The sequence below is a fragment of the Taeniopygia guttata genome, chromosome 2, assembly GCF_048771995.1.
Source record: "Taeniopygia guttata chromosome 2, bTaeGut7.mat, whole genome shotgun sequence".
NCBI classification, from domain to species: Eukaryota; Metazoa; Chordata; class Aves; order Passeriformes; family Estrildidae; genus Taeniopygia; species Taeniopygia guttata.
In genome coordinates, this window is record NC_133026.1 from 90384369 (window position 1) to 90409742 (window position 25374).

General features: G+C 35.1%; 1 protein-coding gene across 4 annotated transcripts in view; it reads left to right on the top strand.

The window, feature by feature from the left end:
• Positions 1–25374, top strand: part of GABBR2 (gamma-aminobutyric acid type B receptor subunit 2) — a 451884-nt gene that overhangs the window by 304043 nt on the left and 122467 nt on the right. For all 4 annotated transcript variants that reach the window (XM_072924427.1, XM_072924428.1, XM_072924429.1 and 1 more), the window contains exons 13-14: positions 4933–5040; positions 18965–19087. In XM_072924427.1, the coding sequence (XP_072780528.1) occupies positions 4933–5040; positions 18965–19087 (231 nt within the window). The remainder of the gene's footprint in view (positions 1–4932; positions 5041–18964; positions 19088–25374) is intronic.

Sequence of the window (25374 nt, forward strand, 5' to 3'; positions counted from 1 at the left end):
TGGTAAGAAGTTTGAAGCTTTTAACACAACACATGAAGGTTCTTTGTGCTGATACTTGGGTTTTTTTATTCATCCCTCTGAATCTTTAATCCCATCTCCTTTTTTCACTTGAGATTGGCAAAATGGATTAACATAGCATTAATAAAGCTGCAACGTGAAAAACCAGTGTGTGGTGTATTCAGTTCAGGTGGTTATAATATTTTTATTTCACTTTAACAAAGCAGTAAAATGCATCACTTGTTTGATCAACCGCATTTTCATGAACTCAAGACCTTCCCAGGCATTCCTTGCTCGATTGTAACTGTGTGGTCTTCTGAATGCATAGGCAGTGGTGGTCAAATAAAGGAAAATAATGGCACTTCTTGAAAAATGAAAAGTTCCAACTTTTCATGAATCCATTTTTCAAGAAACTCTATTTTATAATTTTATATAGAATTTCAATTGTATTAAAATAAAATATTTTAAATTAATTCAAATAATATTGTTGTATACCTTAAAGTTAGCAGCACCTAAAATGTTGGGTTTGTGAGCTTCATTCTTAGAATATATAAACAGAAGTTTTTACTACTTTATTCAGAGTGTTTCTGGTATTTTCACCACTTACTAACTTCCCCTTACTAACCCATTATTCACAATAAGATGGCTTCTTTTATTAATAATGAGTGGTAATATCAGGTAACTTTTATGTCTGTTACACAGATTTATAATTAGCAATCACTTCACCATTCCCATAATGAGATGATGGGAAAGGCTCAGATTTTTTGTGAAGATATCAAATAGCAGCAAATATAGACTAGCCAGCTAAAGTTCAATGTTGAGAGGAAATAGGATTGAATTTGAAATAACGTTACATAAGATTGTTAGCCTATCTGTGCTTATTTTGTGGCAGAAGAATTTTCTTCCTTGAAAACATGAAAGGTGTTTAGCACCTTATGGATAGGTTGAAAACAGAGGGCTTTAACTGCCAAAAGAAAATAAAAAGTAATGCTCCAACAAGATGCAAGAAATAACTTTGTTCATAGATCCAGTCACTCTTAAGCTGAAACTTACAATATTTATTTAAAGTTTAATATCTGATGAAGGTAGGGGTTTTTTTTTAAATAACAGTTATATCTGTTTCAAGTCTGGAACATTATGAGAAAGATCTTTTTATTTGTGGAGATACTTTCAGTGTTTACTGTTTATCAGCTATACTATCCACCAGACAAATGTTTCCTAAGTTTTTTTTAGTTATCACAGTTAATGCACCTGTAAAAGCTTTTATCAGATATTTTATAAAAGAAAAAATTCCTAAATTATGTTTTTTAAAATAGACCCTAAAGCAAAATAGTGTAGCACTAAAAAGAGAACAGACATAGGAAACTCCATTTTACTATCTGTGTAGGAACACTTGATTGCTGTATACCAAATTACATAATTTCCTTTGACACTTGCATGTTGTCTTTGAATTATAGAAAAAAAAATATTTGTAGGACATATTCAAACAGTCAACTCATCTTATTAAAAAAAAAAGGCAACCAAGAAGTATAAGCAGATAATTGAAACTACACCCTAACATAATTGAAGGCATCAAGAATTTTGTAATGAATTAACCATTTAAGAAAGAAATAATTTTTTTTCAGATTTTGTGTCTAGTTAGGAAGGGGTATTTGAATGCGAGTTGTCTACTAAAGAGACATTTTCCTGCTTGTTTGGTGGGTACTGAGGGAAGGATGGTTTTCTTCAGCTTCTGGCCAAACACAATGTTAGAAACTTCCAACATGGCAGAATTGCTGATCAATTCTATAACATCATGGTCATGCTCTTCAATTACTGATATTTTTATCATGTTCTTTCAAATTAGTAGCATATGAAGGTATAATACATTTAAGAATATAAATGAGCAGATATAAGAATTTCAGAGACTTTTGCTGTTTTCTAAATTTTTCATTTTGCCAGCTGCATTAATGAATTATAGCAGATGAATTTGAGGTCATTTTCTTCAAAATTAAAAATTAATTTTCATCTGAAACTTATCATCTCCTTCTTAGCAACAATGAGCTCATTTTGACAAAATCCTGGTATATTTAAGCTAAAATGTTTCTGATACAGGCAGTAGTTATGTTATTCTAATATGCATAATCCCAATCAGGAATACATAATCTTTTTGTATCAAACATGCTAGAAATAACATTTTTCTGAATATTGAATTAGAAACATATTATGAGCATAATTGTATTTATTAGTATTCCCAAGAGACAATTACTGTTTCAGTGAGAACAAAACGGCCTTATTAGGCACATGAAAATACCATGTATCTGTTTGCCAAATATACCACTAAGCTGTACACAGAAGAGCTGAATACTTATTAATAGCAGCAAAAGGATTGAATGCTAAGTATGATTGTTGATGTGAAGTCGAAAAAATGTAACTGGCTAGTATGAACACGATATGAAATGTATTTTTTAAATCCCTTAGAGTTGATCTAATTGGTTTTATTGAAGTATAATGCAGAATAGTGGCTAATCAGCAAAGAGTTGAAAAATAATGAAGTTAAAAATAATTATTTGCTGGCCTAAATATCAATTACTTTTTTCTTTTTTTTTTTTTTTTGCTTGTTTGTTTAGGGGTTTCATTTTCAATATCACATTCAAGAATGTCACAAAGTGGTAAAACTCCTGTAGTTTGAATCTAATCATAATTGTTTTACTGGTTTTATTAATAGCAAGATTACCCAGCAATGTGTCAATGAGTCATTATCAGTAATTCAACAGATAAACCACATTAGATGCCACTAAGTTGTTAATATGTACATACAAATATCCAAACAGTCTTCTATGTGTCGTCACAACATTTTCTAACATGCTCATGGTGCTGTGTGTATTTTTCATAGAATCCTAGAATGGCTTGGGTCAGAAGGTACATTAAATATCATCTAGTTCCAATTCCACTTGGGCAAGGATGCCACCCATTAGACCAGGCTGCTCAAAGCCAAATCCAGCCTAGCCTTGAACATTTCCAGAGATGGGACATCTACAACTTTGGCCAAATCGTTCTAGTGCCTGACAAGTCTCATATTGAAGAACCACTTTTCTCTTACTAATTCATTATTTTGGACCATGTGTGTCTTATTTATTTATTTTAAGGAACTGCAGTAATTTTATTGCTTTATCAATAGTTTTTGAATTAATATATTTTTTTTTTCTTTTCCCTGCCTTTATACCTAGTCAGTAAACATTATTAAAAATTAGAATTTGTTTTCCATAGAATATTTTGTGTGAAAAGATCATGTTTTGAGTACAAAAATGGAAATTCTGGAAGTTTGGAAAGACAAAAAAAAATAGCATGTATTAAGATATGAAACATTTAGGATATTCCTCAGGTTTATCTTAGATGTCAAGGTTTGAATCTTACTAGAAGGCCTAGTTTCTCATCAATATGCATATCCTGAAATTACAAATTAAAAATCCCAAACTCTCCAGAATTTAGATGTGAAACTAGGTTGGTTTCTAATGAAAAACATTTTAGGTTCTCTAAATAATATTTCCCAAATGCTTTCTTAGAACACCCTCGTTTCTCTAAATCAGATTGGTTTTTAATATCCCATAACACCTCTGCTGGCCAAGCATACATAGTCAACATGGCCAAAAAAAGTCTGGCTTTCCCTTTTTCTAGCTTTCCTTTCCCTGTATTTAGCCATTGTCTCTCCCCTAGATTTTTCATCTGCCGGGTAGACTACTTTGGTTTTTTACTTATTTATTCAATTTTGTGCAGTCTCCCTTTTTATGGGCTGGTGCATGTGGAGTCTCTAGAAGGAGGATGAGATTATTTCTCCTCCTTGTGATTTCTCAGGCTCTCAGATTCACCTATTGGCTTCCAGCTCCATGCTGTGCCTCTTACATGGTCTTCTATCTGCTATGCTTTGTAGTCTCTGATCCATCTTTGGGAAGAAAATGGCCTGTTCAGAGGAAAAAAATCTTTCAAACAGCCAAACCTGCATGGCAATGAAAACAGAAACTTCCTAGAAATTAGAGAGAGCTGTGCAGAGCTTGCTGCAACTCTGAAGATCACTATCCTGGCTCAAAGCAAGTCTGAAAGCAAGGGCCTGTGTACAAGATGCCTTGGGCAGGGGAGAAATTTCAGAAAAAGCCTTTTTAATCTATGTTCTGTCCTTCTTGGTCAATTTGAAGATTTTCTATTAAAAAGAAAAAAAAAGACAAATAACTTAGTCTCTTTTTTACGCTAAAGACAGAAATTCTATTTTAGTTTTAAAATATTCTGTTTTGTAAGTGTCACAGCTGTGGCCAGCTCAAGCTCTATTACACTATTGCTCTGTGCAAGTTCAACACCTCCCTTTTCCTAGGCCACATCAGCAGTAATTATCATTGAGTCAGGTATTGTTCCTGAGGCTTGCTGACCAAAACTATGTTCCTGTTTTGCCATTTTCTCTCATAGAATAATTTAAAATCTGTTGTTCTTATCTTTCCAGAATGCTCAGGTTTTTCACTGAGTGATGCGTATCTCACATAGCACAATCTTTTCTTATTTAGTCTGAATTATATCTCTAGTCCTCTGTTAATTTCTGTTCAAAATGTCACTGTTAATATTAGTTCCCTGAGTGCTTTTTATAGTCTGTCTCTTGAGTTTCTCCACTGGTTCTTTCCTCTATCTGCAAAGAACACAATAAAAATAAAAAAGCAGAATATTTTAAGAGATTTATGGGTTTATATATGAAAGTGATAGTTAATTCAGCATCCAGGCTTGTTTTAGTTAGGGAGGGAATGGAGTGATGAGCAAAAAGACAAGTAAGCAATGAATGAGAAATTACTAAATATCAAGTTTTGTTAAGTTCTTCAGATATTTTTTTCCTCCGGGTCTTGATGAAAAAGTTGTCTGAAATTATAATATCTAAGTAACTTTGTCTTTTTTTTTTTAATGTATATACATTTTTAGGTCCGAACATGGATTCTTACAGTGGGATACACAACTGCATTTGGAGCAATGTTTGCAAAAACGTGGAGAGTCCATGCAATTTTCAAAAATGTAAAAATGAAGAAAAAGGTGAGGGAAAATAGTCTCTTTTTTTTGTTGCCCTGTTAATAGAATTTTCTAATTGTTTTCATAACTTTCCTGAATGGCCATAGCCGTGCTGACTGTTCATCTGTCACATCCAAAGATCCTGAATAGTTTGATATTAGGTTTCTTGTTTTTTGGTTTCTTGTTTATTCTCTCAGAGTTGGAGTCAAGAATCAGCCCTCCAGTCTTTATAATAAGATGTGGACAGTGGAGTTGGCTGTAAAATATCAAAGTGAATTTGAATCTCTGCTTCCTCTTAATAAGTTGCTTCAGCATCCAGAGGTCTCCTTCTGGTCGATTTTTTAAATGAGATGTTTTCTGATTATATCTGTCTAAGACATGGGTATTAACTGAGGATTTCTCATGGATTCGTAGGAGGAGGCAAGAGAAAGTGCTGCTTATAACTTTGTATTTCTAATTAATATTGAAATTGCATAAGTTTACTCTAAGACTGGTCAGAATTGAACCACAGTAAGTGTCTCTGTCATTTTTGGTACAGCACATTTTCTGTAAAGGATTAGGCTCAGTTTAGGAGTAGTGCAGCTCTGCATTATATTTTTCCCATTAAGCTTCTTTTCATACATGAAGTACTTTTTATTAGGTTATTTTATTAAAAAACTGGAAAAACACTGAGTAGAAAACATTTTGCTAGTAAAAACATTAAGAGAAATGTTCATGAAACAGAAAAACAAAATTAATATTTCTATAGAATGAGCAGAAGTGCCAAGTGCCGTTCCTATGTGCACACAGTAAAACAGTTTTAGTCTAATAAACAATAAAGAGTTCTATATAACCAAATTAAGTAGGAGAAGGTTCCAAAACGTTGTCAGATTCCTTTTTTTTTTTTTTTTTTTTTTTTTTTTTTTTGGCTATGTGTGGTCATAAAATATCTCTGTTGTTAATTTTTATTTTGTTAGCACTATGTTATTTTTCCACAGTTGCAATATGTAGGGAGTCTATCACAATAGGGTACATCATTCCCTTAGCAGGAATGGACTTTAGATAGACAGGGAGAGAGTTAACTCAGTTTCTAAGAAGATTTATTTCTGAGGTTATTAAGGAATTACATGCGTGTCTGGAACTGCATCTATTACTCTGGCACCACAACAAATCCACTTAGCACTTCCCCCTCTTATTCAGTCATTTTCGGTCATTTCAGGTTTGCTCATTATCATTTTATCATATCTATTTCATTGTACAAAAAATGATGAATAAATTCATAATATCTTAAAACTAACTAAAATTAAAAAAAAAAAATTCCTATACCAAAACCATGATACTCTGGGGTGAGTGAAACAGAAACCCCTCTTTTTGCACATGTGCAAAGAGCCCACTATAACATATCAGTTTATACTACCAGAGTCTTTTATATATAATAATTTTTTTTTTAAGGATCTTACACTTCCTATATTAAACACTTCCTTTTTTCATCAAAGATGAGCCAGGATTTTACCTTCCTAAGAAATGAAACTTTACATTGCAAATATGTTTTCACCTATTGGTACAAATCTTTTTAAATTAGTGAAGTTACACAAGTCTAACACATAAAGCATTTACTTCATAACCTTTATTATTCTCAGAATTTTATAATTTCTCCCATACATACTATTTCAGATAGGAGTACTGCAATGGACTGTCACTGATCTTTTGCTTCCTTTTTTTTTAAACATTACCTTTTAGATCTGCAAGTTGCTAGCCAATATTAAATTTCACTATTAATTAAAAATAATCCTCAAATTTTTTATTGCCCCTGTTCTTCAAGGGACTCATCACCAACTGCAAATTGCAATTTATTATGCATAGCAGGATGTCAAAATTATTTAAGAACAGTTAAAAAGATACTGACAAGTATAAGGGAGATAAACTTTGAAACATCTGGACAATGACCAGTGCGCTTCTTTGCTCTGACTGATACTGGAAACATTGAGGCTATTAGACCACCTTCCTCTGTATTCTGGAACTAAGTCAATAGCACACTTAGTTCTGTAAACTTTAAAGAATTCTTTATTTAGATACCTCACTCCAAATCAGAAGTATGAATCATGAAGTACAACAGTTTTCTTTATGGAAAACAAATCAGCTATCTAGAGAAGTGTTTACTAGTCATATATTTTCAGTCTTTGATTTTCCAGGATAGAAAAAGTGTTTTTAGGAGATGACTGAAAAACATGGCATTCTTTACTTATGTCTTGCAAGAATGACATTTCCGTTTTCTGCAGATGTAGTTTACAGCCAAAGTATTTTCTTTCTATGGATGCTCAGAAAGTAGAAATTTTTGCAAACAATATCTAAATTAACAAATGCACAAAGGTAGTGTCGCATGAAAAAAGTACATTAATGTTTTCTGAATTAGTTGTGCCATGACAGAGCAGACTGGCATTGCAATCAGAGAAGTACAAAATTCCAAAATTCTTTAAGTAGTGTGGGTCTTATTCATTGTGATCACTTCAGTTACTACCTGTATATGACAGTAAAACCTGTATGACCTTTAGGCATACCACCTTTGCCTGTCATCCCAAATATTTTCATCAGGAAAGTATTTGCCAATAGTGAAATTTCTTCACAGAATGAAAGAATAGAGATTCTTTGTGGCTGTTGAAAATACTGGTTAATTCGTTTGTTGAAAGTGGGTGTTAAGTAACGGAGAGAATATGATGAGTAAATCTGCTTATCTTCATAAGATAGGACAAGCTTCTGTACATTTATTGTACACTTTGGTGTACAACATGGCTTTTTGAAGAGATTAGTGGATATCTGTCTCACTGTGAGAAAATATACAGAATTGTAAATAATAATAATACACTACATAGTACTTCAATGGAAAGTGAAACTTAATGAGTTACAGGGTCTTGAATTAGTTGAAGATTCTCGTTAACTGCTGTTTATAAAGCTTTCAAAGTCTATTTTATTTTTACCCTTTAATATATCCACTCTTCTGTTACTGGAAATTAATAAACAATAAAATTCAGAATATACTCATTCTGTTATCAGACTACTAAGGACAAATTTTGCAAAATTCCCAGAGCTCTTTCACCATCTTTGATCTTGCTAGGGCTCAAAGGAAGCAAATTAAAAATGCATTAGTTTTAGCTGGAAACAGAGGGGTGCAAGGGGATCAATTTTTGTCAAATGGAAATGAAAAAATCAGTAGGGGGAAATAAATTATATTTGAGTTTTGAAGAGGTTAGCAGAGATAATGGAAAGTGAAATAGAATTAGTATTAAAAATAACTATAACACTTATAATTGAGGTGCAATTCTGGTTTTCATACATCTCCGTTCTGTTGTTTTGGGCTGCAGAAGGTCCTCTGCTCAGAGGGAGGTGGGGATTGTTTTTTTGTTTCCCTTGGCAGCAGGAGGGCTGGCAGTGGATAAGAGAGGAGAATATCAGTGGCAGGAGAGCATGTGGTGTCCTGGGGAAGCTGTAGCTAGCTGAACCATTTACAGAAGAAGCCCTTCTGGAAAATTTAGAAGGATGAGAAGCTGTCTATTTTGGTGGGATCTGCACTGTCTTGGGTTTTCGGGGGTGTTGAAGCACTCCTGCACAGTGACTGCTCCTGCACAACTCCTGAATGCCAAGACATTCAAAGCAGTAGTATTAAAGCCTCCATAAATTTTATAAATTCTGCTCCTACAAAGACAAGCATTTGGCCATTTGTAGATGGCTACATAAAGCAGGAAGATGATCAAGGTCACAATGTTGCCTTGTTGCATTTGCTGTATTTGAAAGTACAATACATCTCAGTTGATGCTGCCATGATAAGCTTGTCTTACCCATAACAGAGTACATTCTGGCTTTGTCTATCTGGACTTAATTCTTCAACTATGGTATCAGAGAAGGGATGTTTTATCTTCAGTTTTCACTGAAAATATTATCATTGTACTCAGTTATTACTACTGCTGTAGATTTCTGGTGGCATATGTCCTTATGTTGACAAAATTATTACAAGATAAATACAGAATATAATGACAAGAGGGATGTAGAGAAGCCTTTTTCCTTCAGGCTTTGATGCTGTAGTTTTACCAACATTATTCTACTCCTTCACGATAATTCATAAACTTTTCTCTGTATTGGTAATATCATCGGGAAAGAAAGCTACAACTAATCACAACCATCGAAAATTATTTATCAGTCTAACCTATGCCTGCTATACACATCAGGCTGCCACCTGGCAAACTTATTGTCACCCATTTGGCTTACTAGGTCCTTATATGAGTACTGAAGCGAGCTGAGGTCTTCATGCTTTGCAAAGATGGGTAGGAGATTTTGCAGATTATGTTTTTGACAGTAGGATGGGGAAGAGAGGCTGGCAGTACAAGGGAACTTCAGGGCCAAGAAATTGGGAGAAGGAAAGAGACTGAAGAGGAGAAATCAGGTTTGCTGCCAATGATTTCAAGAGAGAAGCCTGTCCAGATGACAAAAAAAAAATAGAAAAAATTTGGGATTATATACTGGGAGAAGATATTGAAGAGGGAGACTGAATTTGGATTAAAATTCCCTTGGAAACTAAATTTCAAAGACAGCAAAGGTAGGAAGGTCTGTAAGAAGTGATCAAGAAAGCTGAGCATGATGATGGAATACAGAGTCTGAGTATGGTATTTAAATGGCAAACTGTAATTGAAGGACTGGGTGTGGTTTAGAATTAGATTAAGATTGAAATTTAGAGGCAGAATGGGAGGCCTGGAAAGTAGGGATGTAGTCTTGGAAAGGAAAGCAAGAATGAGAATGGAGAAAGCAGCAAGAAAAAACTTGAACTGGCCAAAATGATTTCACAAGGAGTGTGAAAAATCTGAACACAGGACTTTGGCATCTTACTGTTATTCTTTCTATTACTATGTATCTATTACTATGTATCTATAAAACCTGATAGCTACTAGTGACTCTTTTAGCTCAAGCTGATGAGGTGTACAAAGATGTAAAGGCTCCTCTTGCTGATGCGTGCAGCTGTCTCTATAATTGCAACCTCTCCATTTTCTTAATGAAGAATGGGCTCAAGAAAACGTTAGAGGTTTTATGTTGTGGTGGAAAAGTCAATAATTGAAAAACTATGGCTTGCTAGGATCTCTACAATGTACATTTCTTCCCCTATGTGGATTATTAGGACACCAGTGAAGCCTGAGCTTCCTACAGAATGCCACTGTCATGGAGAAAATGTAGTGAGTCTGCTCTGGACATGGAATAGGACTGTGCAGTAAAAGAGAGAGTTTTATGTTACAATCATTTTCACTTAAATCAGAAAATATGCATAATTACAAAGGCAGTAGTTCTGAGAAAGGTGATCTCATGTATAAGACAGTTAAGTTCCAAATGAAGAAAAATAACTCCTTTTCAGAATTATTTGTTATGTTGTAAAAATCTCTCTGAGCATATTTTTCAGAAATTATTATTTTGTTTCTTTGTTTCTGAGGAGCAAATCTATTACCTGAGTGGAGTAGTGAAGGAATTCTCAGACATTTTAGCTTGTTGCCTTCACACTCCATTTTTTAACAAATCTGGCCACCTCACCTCCATAGCTTGTACATTTAGTGGTTCAAAACCAGGTGTATAGAAAACTGGGAGGGCTAAGGCTCTTTCTGAGGATCAAGGCACACGGACTACTCTGAGCAGTGCGCAATCCTCATCTCCCAGGTCAGGGTGGGCAGCAGCTGGCTGTGTGCTCCTACCCTGCCTGGTGCCAGCTGCAGGGAAGTGCCAGGTCCTGTGATTGCACAGTGCCCCTGTGGGGGGAAAAGAGAGAGAAGAAAGCAGCTGGAGGCTACACAGTTATGGGTTTATGTGCTGCTGCCTTCTCTTCTCAGTTTTTGTCTCTTGATTGCTATCCCCATCTCTCACTTGAAAACCTCCATGAGGATGCTTACAGAGTGAATGTCATCTCTGGATATAAACTTTTCTGTAAGTTTTTCAAGCCATTTATGGAATTTAGACTTTATTACAATCTATATTTTTCCTCACTAAAGTCCTGAAGAGGTTTAAAAAAAGTTGCCCATTATCTTAATCTTTTAAAAATAGATGAAGCAAAATTCTCCGGATTATGTTGACAGAGATTTTAAGTCAGAACCTCACAGGCCACAACTCATTTATTCACTTAAATCCCATGTAGATGTAGTTCAGAATTAGCATAAATGTAGTTTGTGTTATCTAATCAGTTCTTTCTGTAAATTCTGTTATAAAATATTTTTCCAGGTCAGTTTTCAGACTGTAAATGTTTATATTTTTCCAGGATTTTTTTAAATCTTGCTAGAGCTTTTTGTGTATATAACAAGAAGTTATATGATGGATTTCCCCTAGGATACACTTGTATTCTACTAAATATATATGAGAGCTCATAAGTCTGGAGAGGAGATGTGTCAAGATCCAAAAATTTGCTTTGGGTAACCATACCAACAGTACAACAATCTATTAGGGACCATCTGCTGAAAATGAACCAGCATATGGATACCTAAAGAAATGTTCCGTGTTATTGTTCAGTCTTTGAGAGTAAGAAAGAAGACAGTTTGTAATTTGCTTATGTTTAGCATTTTTTTTTTTCATTATGAATATTTACCACTGGACCAAGTAATCTCTGATACTTACAGAGCAGTGTAAATTATTCAGGTATGGCTTATGGTTTATTAATAAACAGATACCGTATTTCCTAAAGTGATATAAGTGGAAATGAAATTATTCTGATTTTTTTTTCCCCAAATAACTACAACCGTAAATTTTAAGTCCAAAGCTTTAAAAATAGTCAGTGTAATCTTAGGATCCAACTTAGATGTAAAATAAGCATCCTGGTTTTCATAAGAGCTGATCAGCCAAAATGCCAACCAAGGAACAACAGGAATCATATTTCTAAAATTTACGTTCATATAAATATGGAATGTGGAGCTAAATCTCAAGCTCATGTCATAGAAAGAAGCTGAGCTAATGAACTGTACATCCAGAAGAAATTTTTTCTTTTGAAGTAATTTATGTATGGAAATTTCTGCATGGTACGGCTTGATAAGGGTAAACCTCTGTAGTGACAAAAACAACAAAAACTCTATGTGAAATGTAAGTGCTCATAAATGGTGCTACAACCATAATTTCTATGTATTATGAGACTATTGGATGACAGAGTAATAAAGAACATGTTGCTATACAGTATGAGGCAATTTATTCCTGAATAGCTTGAAATTGGATTGTAAATGTAATCAAGTGCATTGATGTTCCCAGCTATTTGGTAACGATGAAGCATGCTTTCCCAGAGAATTTTTCATTAAGGAAAATATTAAAGTCTAAGTACTTTAATGTTATATCAAACAAAATCAGAATATTTCTTCCTGAGCATTCAAATCTTTCAATGCACTTTTTTTTTTTTTTTCCTGAAGGTTTGAGTTCCTTTCAACTCCAAAGATGAAAATTCACACCTCTCATAGAAAGTGCTTTACATTTATGGTCCATGTGTTCTTGAGCTCAACAAGTCAGTTTCTCTCAAAGGTGAATTTGACCTGCTGTATTGGTGGGATATGCAGCACATATTTCTCAAGGCAGCACGTATTGCTTTAGTTATGGTTGTGAGCAGAAATTAACACAATATTGAGGCTATTTTCTAAGACTGTTCTCCAGAACATGAGCAAGAATGGTTGGTTCTAATGCTGTCAAGTTGGATTTCTTAGCGCAGTTTTTAGATTAACACGTTTTTTATTTTTTTCCCTTTAAAATAGTTCTGTGAAAAAAAAATTATATTGAAAAACATAAATTGTGTGCTCATTGTGGCTGGATTAGCAGTGTTAGCAAAACAATCACCTCTCCAATTCTCTAGTTCTGTGTAGACATAACTGAGGCTCAGGCTTTCAAAAATGAGGATTTCTATAACTTTTTAAAACCCATCACTTAATCTCTCTGCATCTCTAACCTCTGAATAGTTTCTATCTTCTGCTTCCCCTAGGAAGCATCACCACTAGGATATTCCTACTTTTTTTTTTTTTTTTTTTTTTTATGAGCTGGGAAAGAGGAAAGGTATCTTCTGATCAATTGCTTTTTCTGGCAGTAGGGCATAGAGTCAACAAATCCACATTTGCAATAGCATTATTGGGAGAGTGAGTCTCCCCAATGAAGCAATTATCCTAAACAGGAGTCACCAATGAAGACACATTTTAGAAATATGTGCTTTAGCAGGCTAGTGACTGTAGCTATTTAATTCTCAAAGCCAAGCTTTTTGATCATATCCAGATGTCCATTATTTTCAGGAGTACCATGCACTCCACTATCCTGAAAGATAGTTACCAAGTTCTTAGACTACAGGTGTCACAGGAGAGCCTCACTGGAAACAGAAATGTTGGGGTTTTGGTTATTTTTTAATGTATAAGTAGATATAGAAGTCTTCTATCAAATCATTTAAAATACCTCTAAGAGAATAAAACTTTGCTTTTTACTCCCTGTGACTTACTGGTCAAAATCCTTAATACTACAACACGTTTTTTAAAATGTTAGCATTCACTCATTAAAACCAATGTAACTGCAGCTTGAGGCATTGCCAATACTAATTGTACAATCTATTATAGGAAATACTCATAATGGCTGTAGAAAAAACCATTTTGGAGTTACTGGGAACAATGCATAATGTGTTTTCAATAGTCCTTTTTTCTCATTCCATTACACAATAGAAATTAAGAATGTATTACAGTATAGTTCACTAAAATATTAATGGCTTTAATAACTCTAAGATAGAATCTCCCTCAGCCCACATAGGGTAAAGTTCACCCACCCACCACTGACTTTGCATCCCCAACCTCCTGGCATCATCCCACTCGTGCCGACCCACTTAATGCAAGGGAGCAAGCCAAAGGTGTCCCTGAGCCATACTGAGAGAAATTAAAGGTTAGTTTATGCAGTGGAGAAAGTATCCTGAAGGCAAGTTCACAAGTGGTTTTATGGTCCCTTTTGCAAGCTCACAGACTTTACAATTTTTTCCCTGCAAACTCTGTTTTCTTTCTTTCCCCTCCAGTTCAGAGGAGGGACTCTGATCAGGAGGATTTCTGTATGTATCAGGGAGAAGAATATTTGGTTTCTGATTTCTGAGGGCTTTTGTAATTGATGTCAGTGATATTCATTTAATTGAATAAGGTCTAGGAAGCTTCACACAGGGATCCTTTGAAGAGAGTTTCTCTCTACAGATTCCATCCCAGGAGTCTGGGAAAGACACAACTGAAAAAAAAAGGTTAATTAATAACATTAAGTGTTTATCCAGCTAGTGCCGGAAGGCAAGGGACTGCTCTGTCAGCTAGACTAGTCAGGGTTGATCTACATAAGAGAAACCAGAATGTCCTTCTTAAGCAAAAAAGATCCTACATTTTAAATGGAAAAGAAAAAAATATATAATTATATCAAAACCTATGAATAAATGCAAAAGCACTTCTAGCCTTTCTATGTTTCTATGAATTAAATTAAAAGCCCAATAAACAAACCAACCAAAAAGATGTAGCTAATATGGCTTTAAATTTAAAGATACTTTATTCTGACAAATGGAGGAGATGTGGTAACAAGGAAACTAACTCTGAAGAAAAGACAGGAGTAAATTAACTCTTCAGTCATGCTGGAAAGATGTTTGTGGAAGTCAGAGAGTACAAAACTAATGTTGCATCCTGGAGATGTAAGTCTTCATATGTAATACTCTTTCTTCGTGGTTTAGAATGGAGTTCAACTTTAAGGGCTGTGTCATAAACGTTTTCCAAATTGGTTTCTAGTAAGATAAGAAATAACAGAAAATTTTCCCCAGCCGTAATTATAAAAAACAAACCTAATGTTTAAGTACTGTTGATTACCAAATTTCCAGGTGATCCCATGAATTGCTGGATGATAGGGTCATCCAGGATACAATGGGTATGCTTTAAAAAGCAAATTAAAATAGCCCAACAAAAGGTTTATGCAATAATAACCAAATGGACAGTTGAAGTTACCATGGTAGGTGGTACAGCCTGTGATAGTTCTAGAAAATCCTCAAGAGTTTCCATAAGCAGAAACTTTATCCCAGAGCTTTAGGCAGATTTTATATCTCCTGTGATCAGATGGCAAGGTCTGTGGAGAGTAAGGACTTTGATCTGTCTTCATGGTTGTGAGTTTTCAGAATAATTTTGATTTGCTCATACAGTGATGAGAAGAAAATGGCCTACCAGCTTTTGTTCCGAGTGAATTTATTTTGAGGACAGATCGCTTCATATCCAGATATATAGTCCAGACTGGTGGCAATGGCATTTATAACAGTGTGCAGATCTGCCAGGATGAGACAGATTCACCTATCCAATCACAGATGGTAGAAAATATGACTCACAGATGCTGCTGTGTGAGAGCTTGGCTTCAGCAAGGATTCAGGAGCACTTGCATAAATGGATTTTATTAGCTACCATGTATTTCTCCAAAGGCTGATTTACTGTTTGCTAGAAGAAAAATGAAAAGGGAAAAAAATGAGAGACTTCCTCTTAAAGAAAAATGACATTTTTTGATTTTGAGGAGCCTCACTAGCTCATGACTCTTTTGTCAGACAGAGAATTTGTTGGATTTGCAAGATCTGAGTCAAGACTCCTTCAGTGCATCTGGTGATTCCTGAGGAGTGAATGTACTGAACTTAAGGAGTTCTAGTGGGTGGGAGTGTTGGCTGGGGAGAGGGAAAGCTGGCTTCCTGCAGGTGGAAGGGAGAGAGCAGCTAGCCTTTTAGAAATGCTGCTAGTGATATACCAGTGGCATTTCTCTGGGCAAATCTCTTTTTAGGACAAGCTGCTAATAACTGGCAATATTTGAAAAATAATTGAACCTCGCTGTTTTGTTCTGAAAGCTAATATTCTGGTGGAGAGTTGTGCTTCAGAGCTATATTTCAGCAGTGGTTTTGCCAAGGACAGAGCAGTGCTGTGATGGGTGTGGGAGGCAGCCCCAGGTGCCCTGCATTCAGCCCTCTCACCCTGCAGCAGCACCAGCATCACTGTGTTTACAGAGCTCATTGTGCTGGTGTAGGTCACTTAGGTTATCTTATGGGCTTTCTTTTGCTTGCCTTCCTCCTGGCTGTCTGGCAGAAGTAAGGGATGGATAATACCTGCTGCCAGTGACAGCTGCTGTTATACAACTCCCCTTCTGTCCAAAAAAGGGCAGAGTAATGCAGGAAAAAATTACTCCAAGAGGTATCCAAGGAAGAGCTCAACTGTTTGCTGTATCTCTACTCTTATCCTTTTCTAATAACTACCTGTCCAAAAAAAGGCTAATAAACTTACAAGTGAACAAAAATACTGATCTGCAGTAGTGCAAGGTCAAATGAAAGATGTACAAGAGCAAAGAGTGATGTGATAACATCAGCAATGTGATCATCAATAGAAGTCATTTATTTTGATTCTGTGAGTGGATTATCAGTATTACTACTTTTAATAATATCCTTTTACTCTTTTGCATCTGGCATTGCTGTACCAGATTGATTAATATTACCAGGGGTTGGTAAATCTGAAACCAATGCAACCGTACTTGCAATATGAAGATAGCTCATACAAATATGGAAGACATTGGGCTGCTTACCTATCCTAGGTAAAATGTGCACTATTTCCATTTGAAAGATAAGATATTTTGAGGTTTTTTTTTCAAGGAACCTTTTTGGCTTAGAAGAGCAGAGGGAGACATTTCTGGCAAGATACTCTCACATAGCTTTTAGTTAATCAAATGCATAGTGTTAGCTGAAGTTAATTGTCTTCACCTCCTCTTAGGGGGCAGGGATTGAGGAAGGGAGGGTCATATTTTATAACGTTAATTTTTCTGACCCTAAATCTTACCCAGGATAGGTGGGATGAATTGTCTTTTAAAGCCTTTTGTCCCTGCCCACAGACTACTGAGAAAGACTAAACACATAATAGTTCAACAGCCTTCACTAAAAAAAAAACTATCATCAGTTAAAAAGGAAGACCAACTAAAATATGCCAAGACAATAATCTCCCTAGCCATTTATAAGGGAGGAAAAGAAATTTGAGTTAAGGTGTCAACATTTCATCTAAATCCATCTTCTCTATGGACTTAACTCCCCATTGTTTTCTCTTCCATGTATTTCACCCAAGGCTTGTTTGCAGGCATTAGAAAATAGATTAAAAAAGACATGGGCTTTTTTAGCAAAGGCTAACCTGTTCCTTTTCAGCTTTGATTGCCACTTGATAAACAGCTAAAAGGTCAGACATAGTTCTGTTTTCCCAAGTATGACAAGGGACCAAGCTGTGTCTGAGAATCTTTGCTTAATACCTGCTTTCATTTAAGCGTTATGAAGAAACACATCTCAACAGTTTTCCTCCCCCTGCACAGCACACCAAGGCACCTTTTTCTCTCCTTGCCAAATCATCCAGCAGCAAGACATATCACCATGAAAGCTGCACCCTCCCTGTTCACCCTGCCCTTCCCAGACGTACCTGTTCTGTCTCAGAATTCTGAGATGGGTGTACTGCTTCCTTGCTACTACAAACATTGGAAAGCATCCAGTGCTTTATGGCAGTGCTAGCTACATGGATTTACATAACAGATCTCAGGAAATGAAAATATTGTATCGAGTCCTTTAGCTCATTCTGATTTCTAGCCTTTATTTTACTCTTATTTTATTCCAAATTATCGATCAAATAAACCAGCAGATTAACAAAAAGGGGTGCACAATGTTTCCAAAACATCTTTCAAAATAGAAAAGATATCACACCAAACAATATGAAAACCAGAGTTTCTAAAGTTCTTTATACATTGTTTCAAATTTTTGTCATTTTCATAATTTCCTTCAGCTTGATAAGAATGTAATGCAAATACAATTTATTCTATGCAGGAATACTAACCTTGCCTCTATTAAGATTAGCTGACACTTGTGGCTTTTTAATGCATTTTTGAAATCCTAATAGTTTCATCAAATTGAACTGAAATAATCACAACTTTCTTAAGCTTCTCAGGCTTAATATTTTTGAATATTTCATTTGGATTAAGTCAGCAGTTTCCCAGAATGGAAACTTGGAAAAAATATGTGTATTTGTCCATGTTAAAGCAACTTGGCAAAAACTTTTGACTATCGGATGAGTGTTCTTTATAATAGAAGTAGATATTAATTAAGAAACCGTGACCATGGACTCAAGAGCACTGAAATAAAATTAATTTAAACCTGATATTGCAACATGATTACAACTTTGCAACTGAAATAATGCAATTTCAGTGCATTTTTTCTGTGTTGCTATGTGTACAACAGTAGAAATTACATAGGGGTTGCATGCAGTTATAAAAGACTCTAATACATGGTTTGGATTTTTATTTTTATCAACAGCTCTTATTTTTCTTTTTTGAACCTAAACCCCAAGCAAAATTAAAAGCATGTTTTACACTAGATGTGCATTAAAGCCTCTGACCTTCATAATACAGAAAAAATACATCATTCTTTCCCTGGGTAACAGAGACAAATATTAAATACATAGACACAAAAAACCTCCAAAATAAAGTTTTGATAGCTTCTACATTTTCCACATTCAAGAAGGTTATGAAAGAGTGAGCACTAAATCTCAGTGAAAACTACCTCAATGCCTTCTACTCTGAGATGTTGATGAACATTTTTCCATATTTGCATGCATAAACACAGTAGTGCCTCCCTAGAATATATTTTTCTCATTTTCCAGGAGTTAATATTAAACCTGGATTTCAATATAAATGTTTGAGAGTCTTCCCAAAGTTTTTTGAAGTGGGAAAGCGCTTCAGATACTTCCAATAACCATGAAATGAACTAAAATAATTTGTCTTGCTTTCATCTTTCTATATTTCTTTTCTTTGTTCATTGTTAAAAACCTTTACTATTAGCAACCTGTGTCTTTCTCCCTTTATAGGAATAAAGCTGTATAGGGTCTATCTGTGGCTCATGGGAATCTCCCTACTTCTTCTTTCTTTTTTTTTTCTTTTTGTGTCTCTCCAGATCATTAAAGACCAGAAGCTACTGGGGATAGTTGGAGGGATGCTACTGATTGATCTTTGCATCCTGATTTGCTGGCAGGTTGTGGATCCTTTGAGGAGGACAGTGGAAAAGTATAACATGGAGGTATGTCCTCAAGCCCAAGTAATGCTAATGGTTGCATATCAGTATCTACAGCTTTCCATAACATTAAGCATTAGGTAACATGCATTAGGTAACATGAAAGCAAGTCAAGCTGTGTATTTTGGGGGAGGAAGGGTTCTGGTTTTCAAAACCAAATAGAAAAAAACCTGCAACCAAAAGAAATTGTGTATGTAGTTGCAGGTCCCACATTTCTGTCACTTGTGAGACATTTTATTTGCAAGGGTTGTAAACACAGGAGAGTCCTCAGCTAAGACTCTCTATTAGAGTCTGTTGCAATAAATAATAGATTATCAGAACCCATTAGTGAATTTCAGTAAGAGCTCATTCAAGATAAGTGCAAGAGAGGTCACTGCTTACACTGCATTCTTTGTGGAGATGGTCAGGAATTATGTTACCTACTGCTATATTTATTTGCAGTAATTTTATGTGGGTGCACCCATACTGATTGTTCCTCTTTTAATGGTATTCCCAGAAAGGTCACATGAGCAATTTTGATAGGCAGGAGGTAATAGCTTAATGCCAGCTGTACACACTTTCCAACACTCTGGTTGGTTTCTAGAAGTGGAGCTGAAGTAGAGCTTTCTGGACAAACTGACTGCAACAAACATGGCAAGAAAAAATTATACCTAGGAAAAAAAACATATATCTGTATGTGGATGTGCATTTTTTGAGAGTTTATTGCCTCCAACATGTAAGCTGGCGATATCTGAAAACTAGATTATATGAGGACGATCTAGAAGTGTTAGTCTCTTCTCCTATACTTGGCAAATAAGTTTTTTCCTGTCTGTTGTTAACATTTGCAAGAAAATATATACCATTTAGCTCCACTGCTTTTACTTTTTTCTTACTTTGAAGTGTATCTCTGGAATTTTATTAGGACAAAATTTTACTTTTTTAGTATAATTTGCAGAAAATAACTTAGAACAATGCCTCTTAAACTGCAAGAGATTTCTTTGAAAAAATCATTTTAGAATCTGAAAATATTTGTCTCAGTCATTCCTTAAAGTTTGAAAGACTTCCCAGCTAATACAGTTGTCAATAAAAAATTGAAAATGTAACTGAAATTTGCCTGCTGGAGACACTTCTGGTCTGTGTGTATAGCTTGAAGCCATAGCAGCTTGTTGAGAACCTTGTTTATTTCATTTTGCTCCAATTGTATTGTAAGTGATATTTCAGTTGTCAGTATTGTGAACATTTTCTCTGCTCATCTGAACCCAAATATATTATGACAAATAGTCACAAAATCCAAATAAAATAACCTCAGATACAAGGAATTTTACTTTTTTACTTTAGTTTGAACTAAAAATCCCGATATCTAATCTTATTAGATTCACTTGAGTATAATGTCCATAGACAGCGGGAGTAACTATGAAGTTAAACCCTAAGTACCATATATTTAAAAAACAGTTTTTACTGTAGTTTTAAATGATTACAATTTCCATCTGAACTTTTCAGTATATATTCTTTGATCATCTAATATATAAAACTAAAAATTTAGTGTGTTTTTTCCACATTTGGGGCTTTCCAGACCATGGGGCTGCACACCAATTGTCTGAACTTTGCATAAGAACTGAAATTCTCCTGGAATTATATAAGCCCATGCAAAGTGATGCTCTCTGAATGCACACATGACAATGTTTGATATTTTGATCCCTCAGCATAGTATTGACTTGAACTTACTGTTAGAACTCTTAGCTATTAGTGTAAGTTGCACAGAATATTTTTTAAGCTAATGTATTTGGGGTGGGAAGGAAATAAAAGTATCATGCTAGCAAATGTAGTCATTAACATATTGTATGTGCGTTAAATGTTACTATAAAAGCAGTGAGAAGAAGTGCAATTTACTTTCCTTAAGCACACCTCTTTGGGTCTCAAAAAATCCTGTGTGAAAGTAAATGACAATTGTCTTCACTGCTATAATTATTATTGTTGTTGCTGTCATTGTTGTTGTATTTTTTAATTTTTTAGGTTTCTAAAGTGTAATGGTAAATTCTTTATTTGAGTTTGATTGAGCACATATTATCTTTTCTCTGTTTGCCACATAGTAAACACTAATGGTGGCAAGTTTCTGTTTTATTTCAGCAATATTTTGTAGTGCATATTTCTTGTCCCACTTGATTCTGTGAAATAATTTTAAAGGGATTATTTCCGTCAGTTAATGCTAAGCCAAGTGATAAATATTAAACTAAATGTAGGCTACAAAGTTATGAATGCAATAAGTCATTCTAGCTAATGAGCCACTTGAGTTCTGTTTATGAATATTCATCAGCTTCCTATGTGATAGTTGTGCATTTGGCTTCTGTTGGATGACCCTCTGTTAGTTGTGTCTTCATAAACACATGAATCAAAGGAACGAAAGCAAGAAGCCTAAAGACTGGTAATGTCCTGTGCTGTCTGCTATTATTGACAAAATAGTTCATTTTAATGAAGCAACAGCAGTAAATTATCAGGAACTCTTAAAAAGAGTTCTTAAACCCAGAACTTTAAAATCCAGGCTCCTTTTCTGTTTGCGAAGTCCAAGAATTCCATGCTTTATAAGTTGAGTATAGGCATTCTAAACCTAAAAGTACAAAGAGAAGTTAAGAGATTTTTAGAGACTCTCTGGCCATTACAGAAGACAGAAATCCTGTGGAATGTTGGACCTGTCAGTTTTCAAACTGATTTCTGGCATCCTGACCCTACAGGTACGGTTTCTTTAGGAAAGTACATGCCATAAGATACCATATTAAAAGTTTTAATGACTGAACCATAAAGCATCCAGATCTCTAGTCATCAGTAGGGAAATAGTTTGTGGTATATGGACAATAAAGTTGCTGGATAAATAAAAGAGGTTAAAGGCCAAGGTAGGGACAGTGTTAAAACTTCCCTAGCTGTACAGAAATCTGCAGAAGAACCATAACAGTGTCCCTATGTACATTTCCTAAGAGTGCTGTAGGTTTAATTTTCACATAATGTAAAAGCATTTGATGGCACAAAGGGCTTCTAATCTTCAAGCAGCCATGTAAAACAGAGAATTAATCCATAATGTTACCTCTATTTATCTGTTTTCCTAGTTTCTCTGCCTGTAACATTTCTCCTTTTGCTAATTTTTCAGACCAGTGGAGAGACCAATCACTTTTTTTCCTAAATAATTTCTTCCTAGGCTGAACTAGGAATTTGCTTTTTTCATCATTTCACCTTTTTAGTCATAATCAAAATGATTATGCTCAGATCTGAGCTAGGTCCCTGCCAGACTCTTTCCCTCAGTTGTGTGAGCTGGAGTGCATCCTTCCTTCACCATCTCACTGGCTGGGCTGCCCATGAGGAACTATGGTGCTTCTGCGGATGCTGCTGTAGAAAAGATTTGCAAGGCTCTACCATTGTTTGCTTTTTGACCTGCTTTCTTAAGAAGGCAATGTTTATGTGCTAGGGTGCTTTGTGTGATTTTTTTCCTACTGCCTAACAAACTTTGCCTGTTTCAGTCAAATCGGACAAACTTGAGGAGATACAGCTCTAAAGGACATAGGACCACAACAGACTTGCTGGAAACAGCCAGCTGTGCGGAGGATAGTTCTGATAGTGTCTCCTCTAAGAAAAGGGTTACAGAGTTTATCCCTTTGTCTAAAAACAGAAATGTTAAATATCCTGCTACATGGGAGCTTCACTCTTAGCTGAAGAGAATCCAGCCACAAGACAAAAAATATTTAGAAAACCAGGTTCCTCTAGTTTCAGGTGCTCAGCTGTGTTGGAATGAAACCACAGTCTGAAATAGCAAAATCCATTAGAAAGTGGAGTCTATGCAGCAGCCATATGATAATTCAGTCATGTACTTAGTACAGTTGAAAGGGTCCATGTGTACACATGCACTCACACCCACCTTTTGCCCACAATTAGCTCAGCTAGTCAGAGTGTGGCACTGATAATGCCAAGGCCATGTGTTCTGTCCCTGTATGATCCATTCACTTAAGAGCTGGACTCGGTGATCCTTGTGGGTCCCTTCCAGCTCGGAATATTTTGTGATTCTATGGTGTAGTAAATCTTGTACTCTAGAGTTCCGCTTGAAAACCTCTGACTGGCTTATCTTCTCCCGACGTAAATATCTATGAAGCAGATTGGATCTCTGTGGCCTTGGAAGGTAGACAGTGATAATGTTTAATAAATAATAACTTGTAGAGGAAATGGACTACCTTTTATAATTCCCAAGGTAAAAATATCTTGCATTAGTGATAGATTCAATGAAAGTAGTAGCTTGCATACTGGATGCCAATATTTCTTGTAAAATTTTAAAACCTTTATCCAGGGCAGCAGCCTTTATATTCCTTGATGTCTGAATACCAATTAAGTATTATTTCTGTGATGTTTCCTCTTATGCATTCTTATTATAACATTATCAATATTTAAAAATAAACTTCATTCTGATATCTGGAAAACCAGTATTTAAGGTTTCACCCTAATTTGGCCTGGGATGGTAATAAACTTGAAATAGAGAAAAAAATCTGAATGAGATGCCATTTTAGAAGACACAGAAGAAAAAAATAAATCAATGAGACATGTCCTATTTGGGCTTCTAGCATTGATATAAATGTAAAATGAAGAAACCAATACAAGGAAACCTTATCTATGAGGATATTGTAATAACAAAAATACCAATATGCAGGAAAGATTAGTAGGCCATTCCAGTGTTAGAGTAGTTCACTATGTTAAAGAAAAGTCAATTCATATTACCAAATTAATAATTTCAATGAGTGAGACAGAAATCCTACCTATTACAAGTGTATAACAATGCCACCAGACACATTACTACACAACAAGCCAGGTCAGCTTTGACTGTTATGTTGAGGGACTCAAAAACATTGCAAAACCAAAAAAAAAAAAAAAAAAAAAAAAGGCTATGTAAACTGGACAAATGTGCTTTTCAGACTAATTCATTTGTAATTCAACAGATTAGAGAACCCACAGGCAGAAACGTAACCCTTGATTTCATTCTGAATAGCACACAGAATCCATTCCAAAGTCTTGATACCTGAAAGAGTTTTCCATAGCTACAAATAAATTGTTCTTAGTTTTGATAGCTTTGAAGGAGCAACAGCCAAAAAAAGTCTGTAGAGTGGCACTCACTTTCAGAAAGCAGAAGAAAATTAAATTAAGGAAGTGTCTTAAATAGAGGCTAAAGAGTAAACTGTAGAGAGTTAAATCTTTACAGGTGGTTTAGAGTGTATTAGGAACTTCATATGTGAGATACAGAGTAAATTCATGCCACACATCAAGAAAAACTTGAAAAAGAAAAGACTCAGCATGACAAAACAGCAGGAAGACATCCTTCAAAATAAAATATTATATCCAAATGGGGAAAATACACAGGATCATAATGTCTGGTAAGTTAAATGTAGAAGAAAATAAAGCAGTCCAAAAAAACATCTTACAATGAATTAAAAAATAATAATAAATCTTTCTGTAAATACCGGTAGCAGCAAGCTTGCCACAAAATCTTGGGATTAATATTTAAGCAGAACAGAAGATCATTACTTGCAGAAAATAAGGCTATGAATGACTAAGTGATTGCTTTGCTACTTTGTTCAGCAAAATTCTTAGTGGAAGGATTTGTGGAGCTTGCTGGATAGAACCCTCTTGATGAACTTACTGAGGAGTGACTGGAGTTGCTGGTAGAAATAGGGAAACTGATCAGAAATAAATAAATGGAAAAAGATTCTATTCTCACAGGTTTTTTATAGCAATTCAAAAGAATAATTGTCAAACTGCTGACAACAGTATGTAATCATTACCTCAGAACTGCTTTAGTATTTGAGCAAAATGTTGCAAATATCTTGCCATGTTTTCAAGACACCGTAGAAACCTTAAATCTGTACATTAATGTAGCAGGCCAACTTATAAAAATTATAATCAGGAATAGGATTAGAAATGTATATGCTACATTGAGGAGTAGTTGACATCACACTTGCGAAGGAACAAGTCATAAAAACTTAGTGAAGTTCATTGAAGAAACCAGTAGACGTGAATAGAAGCTGACACAGTCAGCTAGGTCTCAAAAAAAGGACTCATCAATTTCTTTCATCAAAGGTTCTCACAGAAAGGAAATAGACATGGAATAAGAGAGATGCCCTCAAGTGGGTATGAAGTTCTTTAGAATAAGGAAACATAACTAAGAAATAAATAAAAGTTCATTTTCTAGAAAGGAGGCATGTAGCCAGTAGAGTCCTACAGGACAAGTCCCAGTCTTTGTGCTGGTGTGTGTATTGTTCAGTGGAAGAGGTTATATCAAGTTATTTCAG